The sequence below is a fragment of the Acipenser ruthenus genome, chromosome 30 (assembly GCF_902713425.1).
Source record: "Acipenser ruthenus chromosome 30, fAciRut3.2 maternal haplotype, whole genome shotgun sequence".
Taxonomy (NCBI): domain Eukaryota; kingdom Metazoa; phylum Chordata; class Actinopteri; order Acipenseriformes; family Acipenseridae; genus Acipenser; species Acipenser ruthenus.
The window spans coordinates 6,440,265-6,458,476 of NC_081218.1; the positions used below are offsets into that span (position 1 = coordinate 6,440,265).

The window sequence follows — 18,212 nt, forward strand, 5'->3', positions numbered from 1 at the left end:
TTGTGTTCTTGTCTCTCGTCTGTCCTGTGAGGATGAAGATGTAGTTTCAGTGTTTAATGCTCATCCCCTCTGTGTGTTTGTGTCTGTGAGGATGAGAAGGTCTCCACAGTCTGGAGTCTGGTCTCTGACAGGCTCAACATACCTGTCAATCAACAGGGACTCCTCTACAAAGGCAAGGTGCTGGCAGGTAGGCTGAACAGCACAGCACAGCTCACCCCTCGCCTCACCCCTCCTCTCACGCCTCGCCTCACCCCGGGTCAGTGTGGCACAGCCTGCCTGCTCTTCTGAACAAACACTTCAGCCCTGCCGACGCAGTGAGAGTCTGGAGCAGCTACACAAAGTAACCTGAACACAATAAACATAGACACTGCTATATACACACACACACACACACACAGCTGTACAGTGACACAGAGACGCACACACAATCACAGCTGCAGCACACAGGCTCTGAAATGCAGGTGTAGAGCAGCGTGTATTTGTGACTCTGTGTCTCTCCCTCTGCCTCTCTCTCAGGATTACGAGCGGAGGCTGCGCTTGTTGAGCCTGGATGATATGGAGCGGCTGGCGACCCGCATGCTTCACCCTGAGGCTGTGGAGTGCATGGAGCTGTCCTTCCTGGACTGAGGAATGCTGCTGCTGCCCTCTCCACCTCTCTCCCCTCTTCTCCTCCCCCTCTCCCCTCTCCTCTTTCTCCTCCCCCTCTCCTCTCCTTACTTTGTTTAAAAGAATAGAAGCACACCCAGTGAGCAAGGCATTGAGCAGCCCCACATCCCGCATCACAATACCGCTACATATTGACTGACTGTTCGCATTGTGTGTGTTTGGTAAGACAAACCACATTTTCTACTTTCTACTATTTTAAAAGGAGCCCAGTTTGGTGCAGGAGGCTTGTGGGTAACAGAGTGTGTTTTTGCTGGGGACTGCAGCCCCATTACCATTGCTCGTAGAGGGGAGATTGTTTTACTTTCAAGCCTTTTTCTTTAATAAATCCGGACGTTTGGAAATACATACTGTGTGGACGTTTCCCTTCTTCATGGCTCCATGCAGCATCCTGTCACACAACAAGCCCTGAAAGGGGATCTATACATATTTATTCTCAATCACCAGGCAGTAATCGCAGCTACAATACAGACACACAACGTGTCACTTTTATTGGCTCAAACTTTAAACGACACCTTGAAGCCTCTGAAGCCTTTTCATGGCCCTCCACCTGTCCTTGATCAGAACGCTGTCCTTCCTCTAAGGGGTCACTTTCCATGCTAATCTTCCGTTTCCTCTGCAGAAAGGACAGGACAGTGTTCACAGACCTCCCTTCACTCCCGCAAAGCCAAGAAATCCAGGCTCTTGTGCTGCTTTGCTCCCCAGCGCCCGAGTGCTTGCTGAGGCATGCTCACCCTGAACAGCAGCGCTAGCTTTGACTATTGAGGAAGGCTTGGCGCTCCCGTTGGTTCATCAGTAATAATGAATTAGTGGAGACAGTACAGTGCTCGGGGGGGGGGGGGGGGGATGAAAGTTTACATCAGAATAGAAACGTTGCACAAAGTCAACCTGTTGGAAGTGGAATCATTTCTGCTGCGCAGCTTCAGTTTCCACAGCTTGATGAGGAACACAATATAAAAAAACACATGTTCCTCTGGAAGCCACACAGTTATTATATATACAGCTCTGGAAAAAATTAAGAGACCACTGCAAAATTATCAGTTTCTCTGGTTTTACTATTTATAGGTATGTGTTTGGGTAAAATGAACATTTTTGTTTTATTCTATAAGCTACTGACAACATTTCTCCCAAATTCCAAATAAAAATATTGTCATTTAGAGCATTTTTGCAGAAAATGACAACTGGTCAAAATAACAAAAAAGATGCAGTGTTGTCAGACCTCGAATAATGCAAAGAAAATAAGTTCATATTCATTTTTAAACAACACAATACTAATGTTTTAACTTAGGAAGAGTTCAGAAATCAATATTTGGTGGAATAACCCTGATTTTCAAGCACAGCTTTCATGCGTCTTGGCATGCTCTCCACCAGTCTTTCACATTGATGTTGGGTGACTTTATGCCACTCCTGGCGCAAAAATTCAAGCAGCTCAGCTTTGTTTGATGGCTTGTGACCATCCATCTTCCTCTTGATCACATTCTAGAGGCTTTCAAAGGGGTTCAGGTCTGGAGATTGGGCTGGCCATGACAGGGTCTTGATCTGGTGGTCCTCCATCCACACCTTGGTTGACCTGGCTGTGTGGCATGGAGCATTGTCCTGCTGGAAAACCCAATCCTCAGAGTTGGGGAACATTGTCAGAGCAGAAGGAAGCAAGTTTTCTTCCAGGACAACCTTGTACTTGGCTTGATTCATGCCAAAGCTGCCCGATTCCAGCCTTGCTGAAGCACCCCCAGATTATCACTGATCCTCCACCACATTTCACAGTGGGTGCGAGACACTGTGGCTTGTAGGCCTCTCCAGGTCTCCGTCTAACCATTAGACGACCAGGTGTTGGGCAAAGCTGAAAACTGGACTCATCTGGGGGTACTTCAGCAAGGCTGGAATCGGGCAGATTTGTCTTTGTGAAGGACGCATGAATCAAGCCAAGTACAAGGTTGTCCTGGAAGAAAACTTGCTTCCTTCTGCTCTGACAATGTTCCCCAACTCTGAGGATTGTTTTTTCCAGCAGGACAATGCTCGCATGCCAATTTGGGAGAAATGTTGTCAGTAGTTTATAGAATAAAACAAAAATGTTCATTTTACCCAAACACATACCTATAAATAGTAAAACCAGAGAAACTGATAATTTTGCAGTGGTCTCTTAATTTTTTCCAGAGCTGTATATGATTAGTGTTAACACTCATAGCATTGACCTGGTATCCCTGGTATTTACCTCCGAGCCCTGCTGTGTAACAGGGGTGCGTTTCATAATCCCTCCTCTCTTATGTGGCATGAAAGACTGCAACTGTGCAGCCAGCGCCAGGATTCTCAACTCCTGCAGTGTGCGATTTGACAAGGGAAGTGAACCTCATATACAAGGTTAGAGGGCAAGGCAGTGACAAGCAGACAGGTGGTGCAGTGGGTAGTTCACTAGCATGCTGTGCTGCGCATCTTGGGGGACTGAGTTCAAATCCAGGTGAGTTCCTCCTTTGTTTTCAAAGACTTGGTTAATTTCTTATATAAGACAATGAAAAAGCAGACTCCTCCATGGAAGTGAGATGGACTGGGTTCAAATCCAGGTGAGTTCTTTGCTTGTTTCAAAGAATGTGTTAATTGAGCTTATATATAGTGTGAACCAAAGCTTTTCTGTGGGAGCTGGTGGCGCAGTGGCTATGCTGATGGCCTTCTCTCCCTGAAGACGGCGGTTCGAATCCCGGTCCTGGAGGTGAATTCCTGAGGTAAGTAATGCTGTTGGTTGTGAGTCGTGGTGGTGGTTCTAAGTCTGGGTGTTGACTGTAAGTAATGATGTTGGTTGTGTCTCCACAGACGGAGGAGGGCAGTGTGCCCTAAGAGGGGGCCTGGGCCCCCGGCTGTGGGGGGAGTGGAAGGCAGGGGTGTTGATACCAGGGCAGAGGCAGAGTAGGAGGTGTTAAAATGTTGCCCACATATGGGAGCTTTATCTCTGCATACAGAGAGGTCTTTGTCTCTAAGCTTCTTGCCTGTCATATCTGAGATGGCAGGACATAAAGAACAGTTTTCTCCCACCTCCCTAGTACCAATACCCCCATCTTCCACTCCCCCTGCGGCTGGGGGCCCCTCTTCAAGCCACACTGCCCTCCTCTGTCTGTGGAGACACAACCTGCATCATTACTTCCAGTCAACAACTAGATTTACAACCAACAGCATTACTTACCTCAGGAACTCACCTCCAGGACTGGGATTCAAACCGCCGTCTTCAGGGAGAGGAGGCCATCAGCATAGCCACTGTGCCACTAGCTCCCACAGGAAAACTTTGGTTCACACTATATATAAGCTCAATTAACACATTCTTTGAAACAAGCAAAGAACTCACCTGGATTTGAACCCAGTCCATCTCACTTCCTTGGCGGAGTCTGCTTTTTCATGGCCTTATATAAGAAATGAACCAAGTCTTTGAAAACAAAGGAGGAACTCACCTGGATTTGAACCCAGTCCCCCAAGGCGGACAGCACAGCATGCTAGAGAACTAGCCCACTGCACCACCTGTCTGCTTGTGACAATCTAGCATTGCACAGAAGACCTTATATCACCCTCTTTATATTATTATTTGTACGCTTAGACCACTGACCCCTTGTCCTGTTATGTAAACACAAGTCTATCAAAATGGGTAAAGTGTTTGAAAATGAAAAGAAAACACCTGCCCAACATGGGTTTGAACCCGCTACCCAGGGAATCACAGGTCCCTGCTCTACCAACAGAGCTATCCAGCCGACTGGTGTTCCTGTTGTTTGAAACACATTATTACATTGTGTGGCGAGGACCTGGGGGCTAAGAGGTGATTCTCAGCTTTGTTTCATTTGTCATGAACTGGACTCAAAGCCAAACCTTATAAACAGGTAAGTTTAACAATATTTTTGAAATTGATGGATTAACACTTGTGCTTTACATGTGACTTGAACCAACAACCTTGGAAGTTAGAGTCCAGTGCTTTACCAACTGAGCCAGCCAGAGAGCTGCTCTCTCCTGCTGTCAAATGACCTCCAGTACATTAACTAATGATTTGTACAAAATGCAGATCATTGGAAATATCCAATAAAAGAGTTACTTCTATCAATCTGCAGCTTGGATTTGACCCCAGTCTCTCAAGGTAAAGAGCATTTAGGCAAAGGGACCCACCCCACTGCACCACCTAGCAGCTGTCCCTGATGTTAGGTTTACATTGCCTACAAGGCAAATTAACCAACTTGAATAAAAAAACACTACCGTGAACAGGGTTTGAACCACCAGCCCTGGGAATCAGGGCCCTGTGCTCTACCAACTGAGCCATTCTGCCAGCTGTACCACTGCACTCATTTGTGACTTGAACTGGCCTAATGATCTGTACAACATGGAGGTGATTACTGCCTTGAAAATATCCAATAAAAGAGTCACTTCTGTTGTATTTGACAGATTCAAACAAACAGACGCTGTGGAGAAACAAAACAAGCACACAACACAAGGCTTCAAACACAATTCTGGTGTTTATTTATGAATTCATTTTTTATTCCTCTTAATCAGAGGACACCAGTAATGCTGTGCCATTGCATTGTGGGTCTAGTTTCAAACTCAGTTCACATGTCCTGTGAGCTGGCTTTGAACCCAGACCTCCAAGGTGAAAGGCAGGCAGTGTTAGTGAACCAGCCCACTGCACCACCTGGCTGCTTGTGACAGTCTAGCACTCTAACCTGGTATATGAGATTCACTTCCCTTGTCAGACACCACACACGCAGAGTTGCATGCCACGAGAGGAGGGATTATCAAACCCAACCCTATTATACAGTAGCTCTATAAGGTAAATTAAACAATATTTCTGAAAATGAGGGGAAAAAACATAACTTGTGTCTCATGTGGGACGTAAAACAGCTGTCAAGAGAATCTGAAGCCGCTACTCTACCAACTACACCAATCAGAAAGCTCTCGAAGCTCCTCAGATGCTCCCCAGTATTTGAATTCTTCATGTGTGCAGCTGAGGGGTTGCAAGGATGCTGAAATAGACCAGCAGCACAGACCCCCCTGCTGAGTTCACCTTTAACATTACATCAAAGATTCTGGAACAATAAATGTGAAAAATAAGGCATTTAACATCACGTTGAATTTTTCTGCCAAGGTTTGAATTCTGTCCACCAATAGTCACATGGATGCAAATCTAGCCAACCAGACTCCTGTGCTATCTATCGGCCTAAGGAGGGATGGTGTGTAACATTGTCTATAAGGTTTATTCTTTAAAAATGAAATGCTGTACAGTGAACTGCACCAAGTTTAACACACACAAGAGAAGCATGCAATACCTCGTTATTCCACTGGTCGGCGTGTTTTTTAACTTTTTTTTAAACGTAAATGTTTTTCATGAAAATATCACTTTGTTTTTTGACAAAAAAAAAATACAACATTGAAACGCACTAGGATGTAAACAGTGGACTAATAAACCAATAACTCGAACATTTAATTAATACAAAATAATAAAATCAGTGTGAAATAAATGAAAAACGACTTAGGCATACTTGCAGCAGTAGGAGGTTATGGATTCTGAAATGTCATGACCTCCTACTGCTGAATGTATGCTCAAGACTCCACCCAGCGACGGAAAGAGGTAATGCACATCCAAAACCATACTGAGCCAGCCAGAGTGCTGAGAATCACACAAAAACCAGACGCGCTCAAAGGCCCAGGCGGGGTGCCTGAATCCAAACCATACCGAGTGAGCCAGCCAGAGAGCTGCTGAACACCACACTGAGCTGCACAGCACGGCTATAATTCATATACCGAGCCAGCCAGCCAGAGAGCTGCTGAACACCACACTGAGCTGCACAGCACGGCTTCAATTCATATACCCAGAGAGCCAGTCAGAGAGCTGCTGAACACCACACTGAGCTGCACAGCACGGCTTCAATTCATATACCCAGAGAGCCAGCCAGAGAGCTGCTGAACACCACACTGAGCTGCACAGCACGGCTATAATTCATATACCGAGCGAGCCAGCCAGAGAGCTGCTGAACACCACACTGAGCTGCACAGCACGGCTTCAATTCATATACCCAGAGAGCCAGCCAGAGAGCTGCTGAACACCACACTGAGCTGCACAGCACGGCTTCAATTCATATACCGAGCGAGCCAGCCAGAGAGCTGCCGAACGCCACACTGAGCTGCACAGCACGGCTTCAATTCATATACCCAGAGAGCCAGTCAGAGAGCTGCTGAACGCCACACTGAGCTGCACAGCACGGCTTCAATTCATATACCCAGAGAGCCAGCCAGAGAGCTGCTGAACACCACACTGAGCTGCACAGCACGGCTTCAATTCATATACCCAGAGCCAGCCAGAGAGCTGCTGAACACCACACTGAGCTGCACAGCACGGCTTCAATTCATATACCGAGCGAGCCAGTCAGAGAGCTGCCGAACACCACACTGAGCTGCACAGCACGGCTTCAATTCATATACCCAGAGAGCCAGCCAAAGAGCTGCCAAACACCACACTGAGCTGCACAGCACGGCTTCAATTCATATACCCAGAGAGCCAGCCAGAGAGCTGCTGAACACCACACTGAGCTGCACAGCACGGCTTCAATTCATATACCCAGAGCCAGTCAGAGAGCTGCTGAACACCACACTGAGCTGCATAGCAAAGCTTCAATTCATATACCGAGCGAGTCAGCCAGAGAGTTGCCGAACACCACACTGAGCTGCACAGCACGGCTTCAATCCATTCTGTGTACAATAAATACATTGGGGCTCATTTACTGCATTTGAGGACACCAGATCAGACAACTGGACCACCTTGCCTGCTTTCGTGGCACTTGCTTTATCAATAAGGAGAAAATTTTTGAAGAGAAAAAGAGGAATGTACACATGCAATCAACACATGGTGGGTTTGAGCCCTGAACTCTGGGAAACAGAATCCCACTCTCTACAGGTGAGCTATTCAGCCTGCTTACGCAGAGCCCCGGTCAAAGCATTATTACATGTTGTGATGTAGACCTGGGGAGCCATAAACAGCTTGAGAGACGAGACTTGAAATGGATTTAAAACGAAGCTCACAAAAGGTCAAAATGAATTAATATATTTGAGAACGAAGAAGAATATACATGCAGGATTTGAACCCGCTACCATGGGAATCACAGTCCCCTGCTTTACTGACAGAGCAATCCAGCTGACTGGATCTCCTGCCTGAAACACATTATTACATTGTGTGGTGTGGACCTGGGGCTAAGGTGATTCTCAGCTTCGGTTCATTTGTGACTTGAAATGGATTCCAACCCATCTCACTTCCATGGAGGAGTCTGCTTTTTCATTGCCTTGTATAAGAAATTAACCAAGTCTTTGAAAACAAAGGAGAAACTCACCTGGATTTGAACCCAATCCCCCACAGCAAACAGCACAGCATGCTAGTGAACTAGCCCACTGCACCCACTGTCTGCTTGTGACAAGCCAGCATTGCACAGAAGACCTTATATCACCCTCTTTATATTATTTGTATGAAACCAAGTCCTGTTATGTAAACCCAAGTCTATCAAAATGGGCAAAGTTTTTGAAAATGAAAAGGAAACACATTCCCCTGATATGGGTTTGAACCCACTACCGTGGGAATCACAGTCCCCTGCTCTACCAACAGAGCTATCCAGCCGACCCGCTTGCCTGCTGCGTGAAACACAGTATTACATTGTGTGGTGTGGACCTGGGGGCTAAGGTGATTGAGCTTTGTTTCATTTGTGACTTAAACTGGATTCAAAGCCAAACCTTATAAACCTGATAAAAAGGTAAATTTAACAATATTTTTTAAATCGACAGATTAACCAACAACCCTGGAAATCAGAGTCCAGTGCTCTACCAATTGAGCCAGCCAGATAGCTGCTGTTTCCTGCTGACAAATGACCTCCAGTACATTAACTAATGATTTGTACAAAATGCAGATCACTCCATTGGAACTATCCAATAAAATAGTCACTTCTATCGTGTCTTTGACAGATTCAAACTCCAAGACGCTGTAAAAACAGAAGATTTCAATCTGCAGCCTGGATTTGATCCCAGTCTCTCAAGGTAAAGAGCATTTAAGCACAGGGAACTACCCCACTACACCACCTACCAGATGTCCCTGATATTAGGTTTACATTGCCTACAAGGTAAATTAACCAACTTGAAAAAAAACCCCCAGAAAAACAGGCATTGTGAACGGGGTTTGGACCACCAACCCTGGGAATCAGGGCCCTGTGCTCTACCAACTGAGCCATTCTGCCAGCTGTACCACTGCACTCATTTGTGACTTGAACTGGACTAATGATTTGTACAACATGGAGGTGGTCACTGCATTGAAAATATCTAAAATAAAAGAGCGACTTCTATTGTCTCTTTGACAGAGTCCAACAAATATGGGCAGCAGTGTGGAGTAGTGGTTAGGGCTCTGGACTCTTGACTGGAGGGTTGTGGGTTCAATCCCTGGTGAGGGACACTGCTGCTGTACCCTGCAGCAAGGTACTTTACCTAGATTGCTCCAATTATTACTATTATTTATTTCTTAGCAGACGCCCTTATCCATGGCGACTTACAATTGTTACAAGATATCACATTATTTTTGCATACAATTCCCCATTTATACAGTTGGGTTTTTACTGGAGCAATTTAGGTAAAGTACCTTGCTCAAGGGTACAGCAGCAGTGTCCCCTACCAGGGAGTTCAGAGCCCTAACCACTACGCCACACTGCCCCCCTACTATGCCACACTGCCATCCAATAAAAACCCAACTGTATAAATTGTATGTAAAAAATAATGTGATATCTTGTAACAAGTGTAAGTCGCCCTGGCTAAGCAGGCAGTGAACTTTATGAAGACAGGCAGAACGAAGCTCTTGCTATCCTTATCCAATGCTGCCATCGTGTGGCCATTTGGTAAAACTGTTGATTTTAATAAAGATAATTTTCTTTAATTTAAAAAAAAAAAAAAAAAAAAAGTTTAACACAGCTCAGTTGGCCACTGTAATGACTCAGATTAACCTTACCACTGTGCAAAAACAAAGACATTTCCGATACATTCTTAAAATAATAATAATCACAATAAATAAAACACAAAAAATAATGACAATGTACAGGAAATAGACTTTATATCACAGTGCGGAGCTGTGACAAGATGAAGGGAGCTTGAGGTTGTTCAGTCTAAAACACTTCCCATTGTAGGTAAAATAAATCAATCTCACGCCAGGCTGAGAATGGAGCTGCTTTTGTTTTGTTTAATTCCTTGTTTGTTGGTAAAGCAAAAGCTCACAGCCAGACAAGTACAGCAGCAGACTTCATTAAAACACACACAATAAACGGTACAGTACATGCTGTAGTTGCGGACTCTAGAGCTGTGTGTTTAAGATGCAGTGATTTGCGGTTCCAAACCCCCATAAGAGGCTGTGTGTTCCAGTGGGCAAAGAAAAGGGCTTGCAGGGAAATAAGCATCACACAGGCTTTCATTTTTTAATTGTTATTTGTCAAATAGCGAGTTAGAGATCATGTACATTTTCTTTACTTGTTTTTTTTTTTAAAAAACAACTTCACCGTCAAAAAGCACATTTTCAACACAGATTCTCAAATAAATAAAGTCCATCATTATTGCAGGGAAGACTGCAAGACAAACTTGCAGGTCCTCTTCAAAGATTAACAAATGGTTAAAACACACAAGTCCATTGTCCCAGCCCCAAACAAACTTCTGCAGCAGTGAGCTGGACAGCTGACCAGGGGATGCACATGGGTGCAAATGCATGCATATGGATTAGTGGTTAACATGTAGAAAACAAAAAGTACTGATTAGAGGAGAAATCTCAAAATGGAGCGAGGTAACCAGTGGTGTACCACAGGGATCAGTATTAGGTCCTTTGCTATTCCTAATCTACATTAATGATTTAGATTCTGGTATAGTAAGCAAACTTGTTAAATTTGCAGACAACACAAAAATAGGAGGAGTGGCAAACACTGTTGAAGCAGCAAAGGTCATTCAAAATTATCTAGACAGCATTCAGAACTGGGCAGACACATGGCAAATGAAATTTAATAGAGAAAAGTGAAAAGTACTGCATGCAGGCAGTAAAAATGTGCATTACAAATATCATATGGGAGATAGTGAAATTGAAGATGGAATCTATGAAAAAGACCTAGGAGTTTATGTTGACTCAGAAATGTCTTCATCTAGACAATGCGGGTGAAGCTATAAAAAAGGCCAACAAGATGCTCGGATATATTGTGAGGAGTGTTGAATTTAAATCAAGGGAAGTAATGTTAAAACTTTACAATGCATTAGAAAGACCTCGCCTAGAATATTGTGTTCAGCTGTGGTCACCTCGTTACAAAAAGGATATTGCTGCTCTAGAAAGAGTGCAAAGAAGAGCAACCAGAATTATCCTGGGTTAAAAAGGCATGTCATATGCAGACAGGCTAATAGATTCAATTCTTTTCAGTCTTGAACAAAGACGACTACGCGGCGATCTGATTCAAACATTCAAAATCCTAAAAGGTATAGACAATGTCGACCCAGGGGACTTCTTTGACCTGAAAAAAGAAACAAGGACCAGGGGTCACAAATGCAGATTAGATAAAGGGGCATTCAGAACCGAAAATAGGAGGCACTTTTTTTACACAGAGAATTGTGAGGGTCTGGAACCAACTCCCCAGTAATGTTGTTGAAGCTGACACCCTGGGATCCTTCAAGAAGCTGCTTGATGAGATTCTGGGATCAATAAGCTACTAACAACCAAACGAGCAAGATGGGCTGAATGGCCTCCTCTCGTTTGTAAACTCTTATGTTCATATGTTCTAAAAGTAGACAAAAGTAAGGCGGGGCTACAGTTTGATTAAAGGGGAGGTTCACTGCATGTTTTTTTATTTTTATCTGCCCGTGTATTATGTTGGTGCGTGTTCGTGCCACTGTCTTTTCGGAGTGGAGATGTGGTGGGAATAAGAGAGGCAGGAGTCCATGGTGACTCTGAGGTTCTTAGCGGAGGAAGAGGGAGAGAGTGTGGTAGATTCCAGAGGAACAGAGATTGAGATATCAGAGGAGGGGGAGGAGGAGGAGGGAAAGAAAAGGAGGTCAGATTTAGAGAGGTTGAGTTTGAGGTGATGCGAGTGCATCCAGGAGGAGATAGCAGACAGACAGGTAGAGATACGGGAGGGGATGGTGGAGTCAGAGGTGGGGAAGGAGAGGAAAATCTGAGCATCAGCATAGAAATGGTATGAGAAACCATAGGATGCGATGAGGGGGCCCAGGGAGCGGGTGTAGAAAGAGAACAGGAGAGGACCCAAGACTGACCCTTGGGGGACTCCTGTTAAGAGAGGGTGAGGTGTGGAGGTTGCTCCACGCCAGGTTACCTGGTAAGTGTGGTTGGAGAGGTAGGAGGAGAACCAGGCCAGAGCAGTGCCAGAGATCCCCAGGTCAGCGAGAGATGATAGTAGAATAGAGTGATCAACAGTGTCAAAGGCAGCAGAGAGGTTGAGGAGAATTAGGACAGAGGAGAGAGAGAGGCAGCTCGGGCAGACTTAAGTGAGTTGTCTAGATTACATTCTTACATGAGTCCATCCATCACCCAGGAAATCATAAGAGTAAAGCACTGGACAAAACCAACAGTGCTCATGTAGAAAACTGTTGAGTTTAAGAAAGTTATTGGGAAATATGACTTTCCTGGACTTTTCAGAATTAAGAAGTGGAGACACGCATTGTGAAACTACACAGTGCAGAATGTATTACATTTAGCGCTAAAAAGTAGAGTAGGTGTCTGTCACGGGCTTGTACATCAAAGTAGTTTTTGCATAGACCAACAATTCCATCGACAATTTTTTGTCCAGTAGGTAACGTTCACTGTAGAATTTCAAAGCATGCCTGCCATAGAGCAGAATGAGTTCCACTGTCCCTGATGATTTGCATACATGTCTCTTTCCCATGCCAGTCACACTAGGCTGTGCACTTTCACCATGCTCCTATTTACAGTACCACAGCATTGTGCATACAGAGTTCAAGGCCACTACACCCTTTTACAACACATAGCATGTAATCATTATGCAGACCAGACCATTGCGAATAGATCCCAATACTTACCCATACACTCCACAGGCACTCTGATGAGCATGTTGAGCGAGGCACCAATTAATAAGATCACAGCATGCATGGCATCTGGATTTAGAGAACAATGTAAGAGGTTACTCACCTATTTAATAGGTAGTTACAACTTTGACAATAAATAAATTCAGCAAAACTTCATACTGATTAGTTAATCTGGTGTATTTTACAACCATGCTGTGATACAATAGGAGAAAAAAAAATCTGCAATGATATTTAAACAGTATAGTTTGGAGCTACACATTACTGCTGTGTATCAAAGCATGCAAGGCCTGCATAGATTTACCATTTTGAAGCGGTTTGACAGCAGGACTTGTAGCCTCTGGATCGATCAGCACATTCCACAGCCTTGCTTCAGGTTAGAGAAGGGCTTATAAACTGTCTCTTGTGCTTTTACACATTTAAACAGCAGGCACAATGCAGTAGAATCTAAATAATAAACCATTGCATTTGCTGTAATAATCTTATTCCAATCATATTCCAGTCATCTCTGCCCATCACATTTATAAACCCAAGGAAAAAGCATCCTCAGTAGTTCTGAGTTTTAAAAATCAATAATGCAAAAGCAATGTACTGTAAACCTCCAGTATTACAGATGAGAGGGGACAGATTTAAAGGGCACTACATCCACCTAAAAACCTTTGCAATTGTCACTACATACTGAATACTTAGTTTTTTACATTTTTTAATTACAGAATCTCACCTGGAGGTTGATATTGCTTTACCACAGACACGAGAGAACAGGCTCATGTGCTGCAGTTCAAAACCTGGTGAATCACATTCATTATAATACTAGTACACTGTGACACTGCCTGTAAACATTTATAAAACAGCAACGTCCGTTTTCACAGTAGAAATAATTTCGTTTACAAAATATGTTTCTATTCATTATTCTTTGTCTCTGCACATCTCTGTCTACCACCGCTTTGTGGTCAGTGAATGCAACACGTAGAAAGAAACCATTCTCTGCACACCAAAACCAACCCCAGTAGGCCTAATAATAAACTGTAAAGTATAAACACATATCTTATTTATCAATTCTAGAAACCATCACCGACCTCACACAGATTGCGGTCTCTCAATAGGCCTAATTAAAAAAAAAAAAAAAAAAAAAAATTCTGAACACATCGGCTCATATTTAGCAATTCTAGAAACCATTAGCAGCACTCAGCGCCAATAGCAACCCAAAATTACAATAGGGTTTCAGAACCCCTAATTATATTGGTCAAAACAGCGATCCAGCCATGCTATATTCAACCATAGGCCGCTGTGAGGCCTTCTCATCGTTCCATAAATTATATTTTTGCACAACAACCTAACCAACATCGACCGAAGTATCAAACCCAATCAAATTCATGTGAACGATTGCTTTAAAAATTGGGATTTTGTTAGTGTGATACAATACATGCAATGTGAAATCTACGCTGTGAGTGTCCAGTAGGGGGCAATACTATAGCCAAATGGCATGTCATGCTATAGTTTTACAAATAAAATTGGCTAATACTACCATCAGCTCGGTTTGCCATGATTTTGTTTCAGTTTATATCAGGGGTAGCCAGCTAAATGGTGGAGCGAGAGAGAGACGCAACCTGGGAAATGTTTGAGCTAATTTTTTTTTTAGTAACCCAGCTACCTAGGTAGCTAGCGATGGCTAGTCGATTTGCTAGCAGAGTTTAGCATAACTATACATAGCTGACTAGATCTCAAAAAGTGACTAACGTTATAAATATTGGTGTAGCCGTTTTATAAAAGCAATAAGGTACGAGAGGTTGTGATATATCGTGTATATAGTCACAGCCAATGCGTTATTAGGTATGAGGCGCAGCCGAGTCTTTAATCTATTCTAATGCAACCATAAGCTCTACTGCTTGTACCTGCTGTGCTCGACCCTGCCACAGCGTCATCTTCTTCAGTGGGCTCCCCAGGCTGAGTCAGCCGATTAATACTGGCATCCTGACGTCCCTCGCTCTCCCTACTACCAGCCGGCCGACGGAACATGTCCGTTATTTTTGTGCACTTTGCGGCATCTGCCTCGAGAGACCGTCGCCGTTTGTCTCTAATCTTTTCTGCCCCACCTTTTCTTTTTCTCTCCATTTTTTACACTGACACTCATCCACTATCAATACAAGAGGTTCAAACGAAAGACGAAATCTGGTTGACCAATTCCGTTCTAAGAAGATCCGGGCAAGTCCAATCAGGGAGTGGCCACTCCTTGCCCCCCCCTTAGATATTGCAATATTGGATCTACCCAAGAGATGACTGGTGTGGTGATGTGTGCGCGCGAAAGAGCGATACTGCCAAGTTAATAACAGTGTAATTATCAGCATGTAATGGGGGGAAAAAATATTAATAATTATAAATCTAACGTAGACTAGCGGCCCACGCAGGTCCAAACAGACCGGCCCACCGGGGATTCTCCCGCACTTCCCGATGGCCAGTCCGCGCCTGTCCATTCGTATCCCAGACACCATGCAGCTCTAGTTGGTTTTGTGTCCAACACAAAGCGGTCGTACCCCAGATATAATTAAGGGATAACCAGTGTGGTAATCCCAATCAATCATACTCCAAGTAGCAACACATTTTAAATATTGGGGGATCATACTGGAATACAAATTGATGTTTGCCTTTTTGTTTGAAAACTTGGCTGTGCCACAAAACAAACATTCAATCAATCTCGCCATCTTGCAGTTAAAATGCCAAGGAAGCTGTGGGCTATACATTACATTAAAATAGACTTAACTATCAGTATATAAATATACTGCATGTACATTAACAAGGAATACAGAACAGCCCTTGTCAGCTACAACAGCAACCTAATTGTTTGCTCAAGTAGAATGCAGAGTTAACTAACTAAACTGTGTAACTATTGTATACATTAAAGAACAAACAAATGAAAAAATCAGCCAAAACTCAGTGTTAATGCGTGTGTTTGAATTGAATATTTAAACTGTTGTTTTAAACACCAGCTTTCCAACCACTTGTGAAGTGACAAAACAGTGAAACTTTGAAAAACACAGAACTTCCTAAAAACAGACGAGTCAAAACACATGAACAGTACGGAACTTCCAATTGGAGAAATTGCAGAGAACCTGTGGGTGGAAATTCCACACTTATTCCCTTTGACTGAAGCTCATTAATCCCAACACAGCCTTGTTAACCGACTGGCTGTGCAGCAGGTATTACGCTCCCACCTGACACCCCCCGGCATGCTGGGGTTCCAATACCTGCTGCACAGGATGTGAATGATTAGTTACGGCAGGAAAAAATGGCTTCATGCCAGATGAGGTTTGGAAAGTATTCAGCCCCCTAGCCAAGTCTTTATCAACAAGAGAAAGCCATGAATGAGATTGCTAGTAGTCGAGTGCTTGTTGAATTTAGTTTGGTACATTTATTCCCTACAAGCACAAACAGGAAGCTTTAGAACTGTTCAGCCAGTCAGACAAACATACATACATACATACATACATACAGTGAAAGCAGCTGTGCCCTTGACCATACAGGAGGCTGCCTATACTCCGATATTTAAATAGCTTCAAGGAGTGTAAACGAAAGCTTTGCAATCTATTTCCTACCAGTATTGGCAAAAATAGAACTGCCCTTTCTGTTGTATGGAAGATTTTGTTTTTTTAGCTTGGCTCCTCCTCCCAATACTGTACAGCACTATATATTTCCAGAGACTGACATTTCACATGGTCTGACGGCAGTCAGATCATAAATCTAACGTTGCAATACGTGGTTTGGTACCGGGAAACAGCAGCTCCAACATATTGTATTTAAGAAATACCTACATACAGCTATTACACAAGCAAAGAACACAGAGATTGACACAGGAGAAGGGGAGCAGTGCTAAACATCAACAGAATGGGGTTCAAAGCTTTGGTTAACATTTCAAATTCTAGCACTGGGGTTTGCTTCAGGCAAGTTTGGAAGAACCAAAAAGTCGTGCCCAGTACAATGCTACTGAAGGGGCTTTTATTAGACCCCTTTAAAACACCACAGCAAGAGACTCTTTATGGTGTCTAATAACCAGTAATGTTCAGTGCGAATGGTCAAATGCACAAAACTGCAAAAACATTTTAACATACATATAAAAGTATAATCCCTCAGTGACAATTACATACCATTTAGAACTTTAAACACTTAGAATAAACAAATCTTAAATATATACAGGACTGACACAGGAAGCTGTTGCTCTGGTCTGTTCCAAACAGAAGATGTACCTGGGCCCTCAAAACACTCGGGGACCCGAGGTTTCTCCCCCAGTGATGAAGCCCGGGAATAACTGCTTGGGGCCCCGGAGGGTGAGGGTGGTGCCAGTTACATGTTCTGGGGGATGTAGTATGCAGGAGGGGTTGGAGAGCCGACGTAGCTGACCTGGTCAACCGTGGTAGGACACAGCGTGCCGTGGATGCGTGGCTAGTTCACCGGTGGCCAGGGTGCTACATAGTGATATGCAGGATCCATTGGGATGCAGGGCTCATAGGTGGGAAGAGGTTGCTGGTTGAAGTGCTCAGTCATGACTGGGTAGTAGACTGCCCCCTGAGACACTGGAGCAGCCTCCACATTTGGGGCAAAACCTACAGCACAGAGGAAGAGAAAATAGCACAGTTAGTTACGTTCTCCTTCTATCTTAAAGAAAAGACAGTTCACGCACTAGAATCCCTATATATACACACACACACACAATAGAGCTGTGTAACTTCACATGGCGAGAATGAGTCTGAATTTTGCACCAAAAAAAAAAGTAGTATTTAAAAAAAAAAAAAAAGCCCACTTTGATAACTTTGTTCTCCATGTGGAGGAAGACTGATAAATTTCTGATTCTGCTCCACAGGTTCTGAAACATCCTACCATTAGGAGGGGACTCTGGAAGGCCCCAATTGTCATTGGATCTCCCAGCATCTGTGTACTGCTGCTGCAGAGACTGCTCGGTCATGGGCTGGGCCGTGCTGAAGCCCTGGTACTGCTCCGTGGGAGACTGCTGGTACATCTGCTGCATCTGCACCATGGGGTTCCAGTAGCTCTCATGATACCACTGACAGGCAAGCAAACAAACACCATCAAAAGAACGGCTGAAACATGCTGCGACTGTAAATTAAATATTGACAAGTAAAAGCCCATAAACTGAGTGCATTCTGTATTAAACATTATCCAGGGATGGAAACACGACTCCCATTGCCAGCAGTTTGATCCATTCGGAGTTTTACTATGGGTTTAATAAGACACAGCCAAGCTGGTTAACAAGCACATATTAAAACCTGGAATGGGTCAAACTGCTATACAACATGAGTCTTATTTCCATCCCCGCTAACCCATTCAAAAGGATGAACTGAAATAACTATAGAAAATGAAAAAGATCTTGCAGACGGAATATGCAAAAGGCAAGTCCGATACTTCACTGTTGAACACACATCTGGATTTTAATTAGGCGAGAAAAGACGGGTCTGGAGCCCAAAGTTACCTCTTCAAAA

At 43.9% G+C, this 18,212-nt stretch overlaps 1 protein-coding gene across 1 annotated transcript; it reads right to left on the reverse strand.

The window, feature by feature from the left end:
* Positions 1-17,022: 17,022 nt before the first annotated feature.
* Positions 17,023-17,898, reverse strand: LOC131696713 (putative bifunctional UDP-N-acetylglucosamine transferase and deubiquitinase ALG13). The gene is made up of 2 exons (XM_059004504.1): positions 17,593-17,898; positions 17,023-17,318 (listed from the first exon to the last, which is right to left on the reverse strand). Exons 1-2 carry the CDS (start codon positions 17,747-17,749, stop codon positions 17,158-17,160), a joined length of 318 nt encoding a protein of 105 aa, XP_058860487.1. The 5' UTR covers positions 17,750-17,898; the 3' UTR covers positions 17,023-17,157.
* Positions 17,899-18,212: the final 314 nt, after the last annotated feature.

Coding starts and splice junctions, on each gene's coding strand:
- LOC131696713 (XM_059004504.1), bottom strand. CDS start 17,749: ATGGTGCAGATGCAGCAGATGTACCAGCAGTCTCCCACGGAGCAGTAC. Junction 17,319..17,592: donor TCCAGAGTCCCCTCCTAATG/GTAGGATGTTTC, acceptor TCTGTGCTGTAG/GTTTTGCCCCAAATGTGGAG.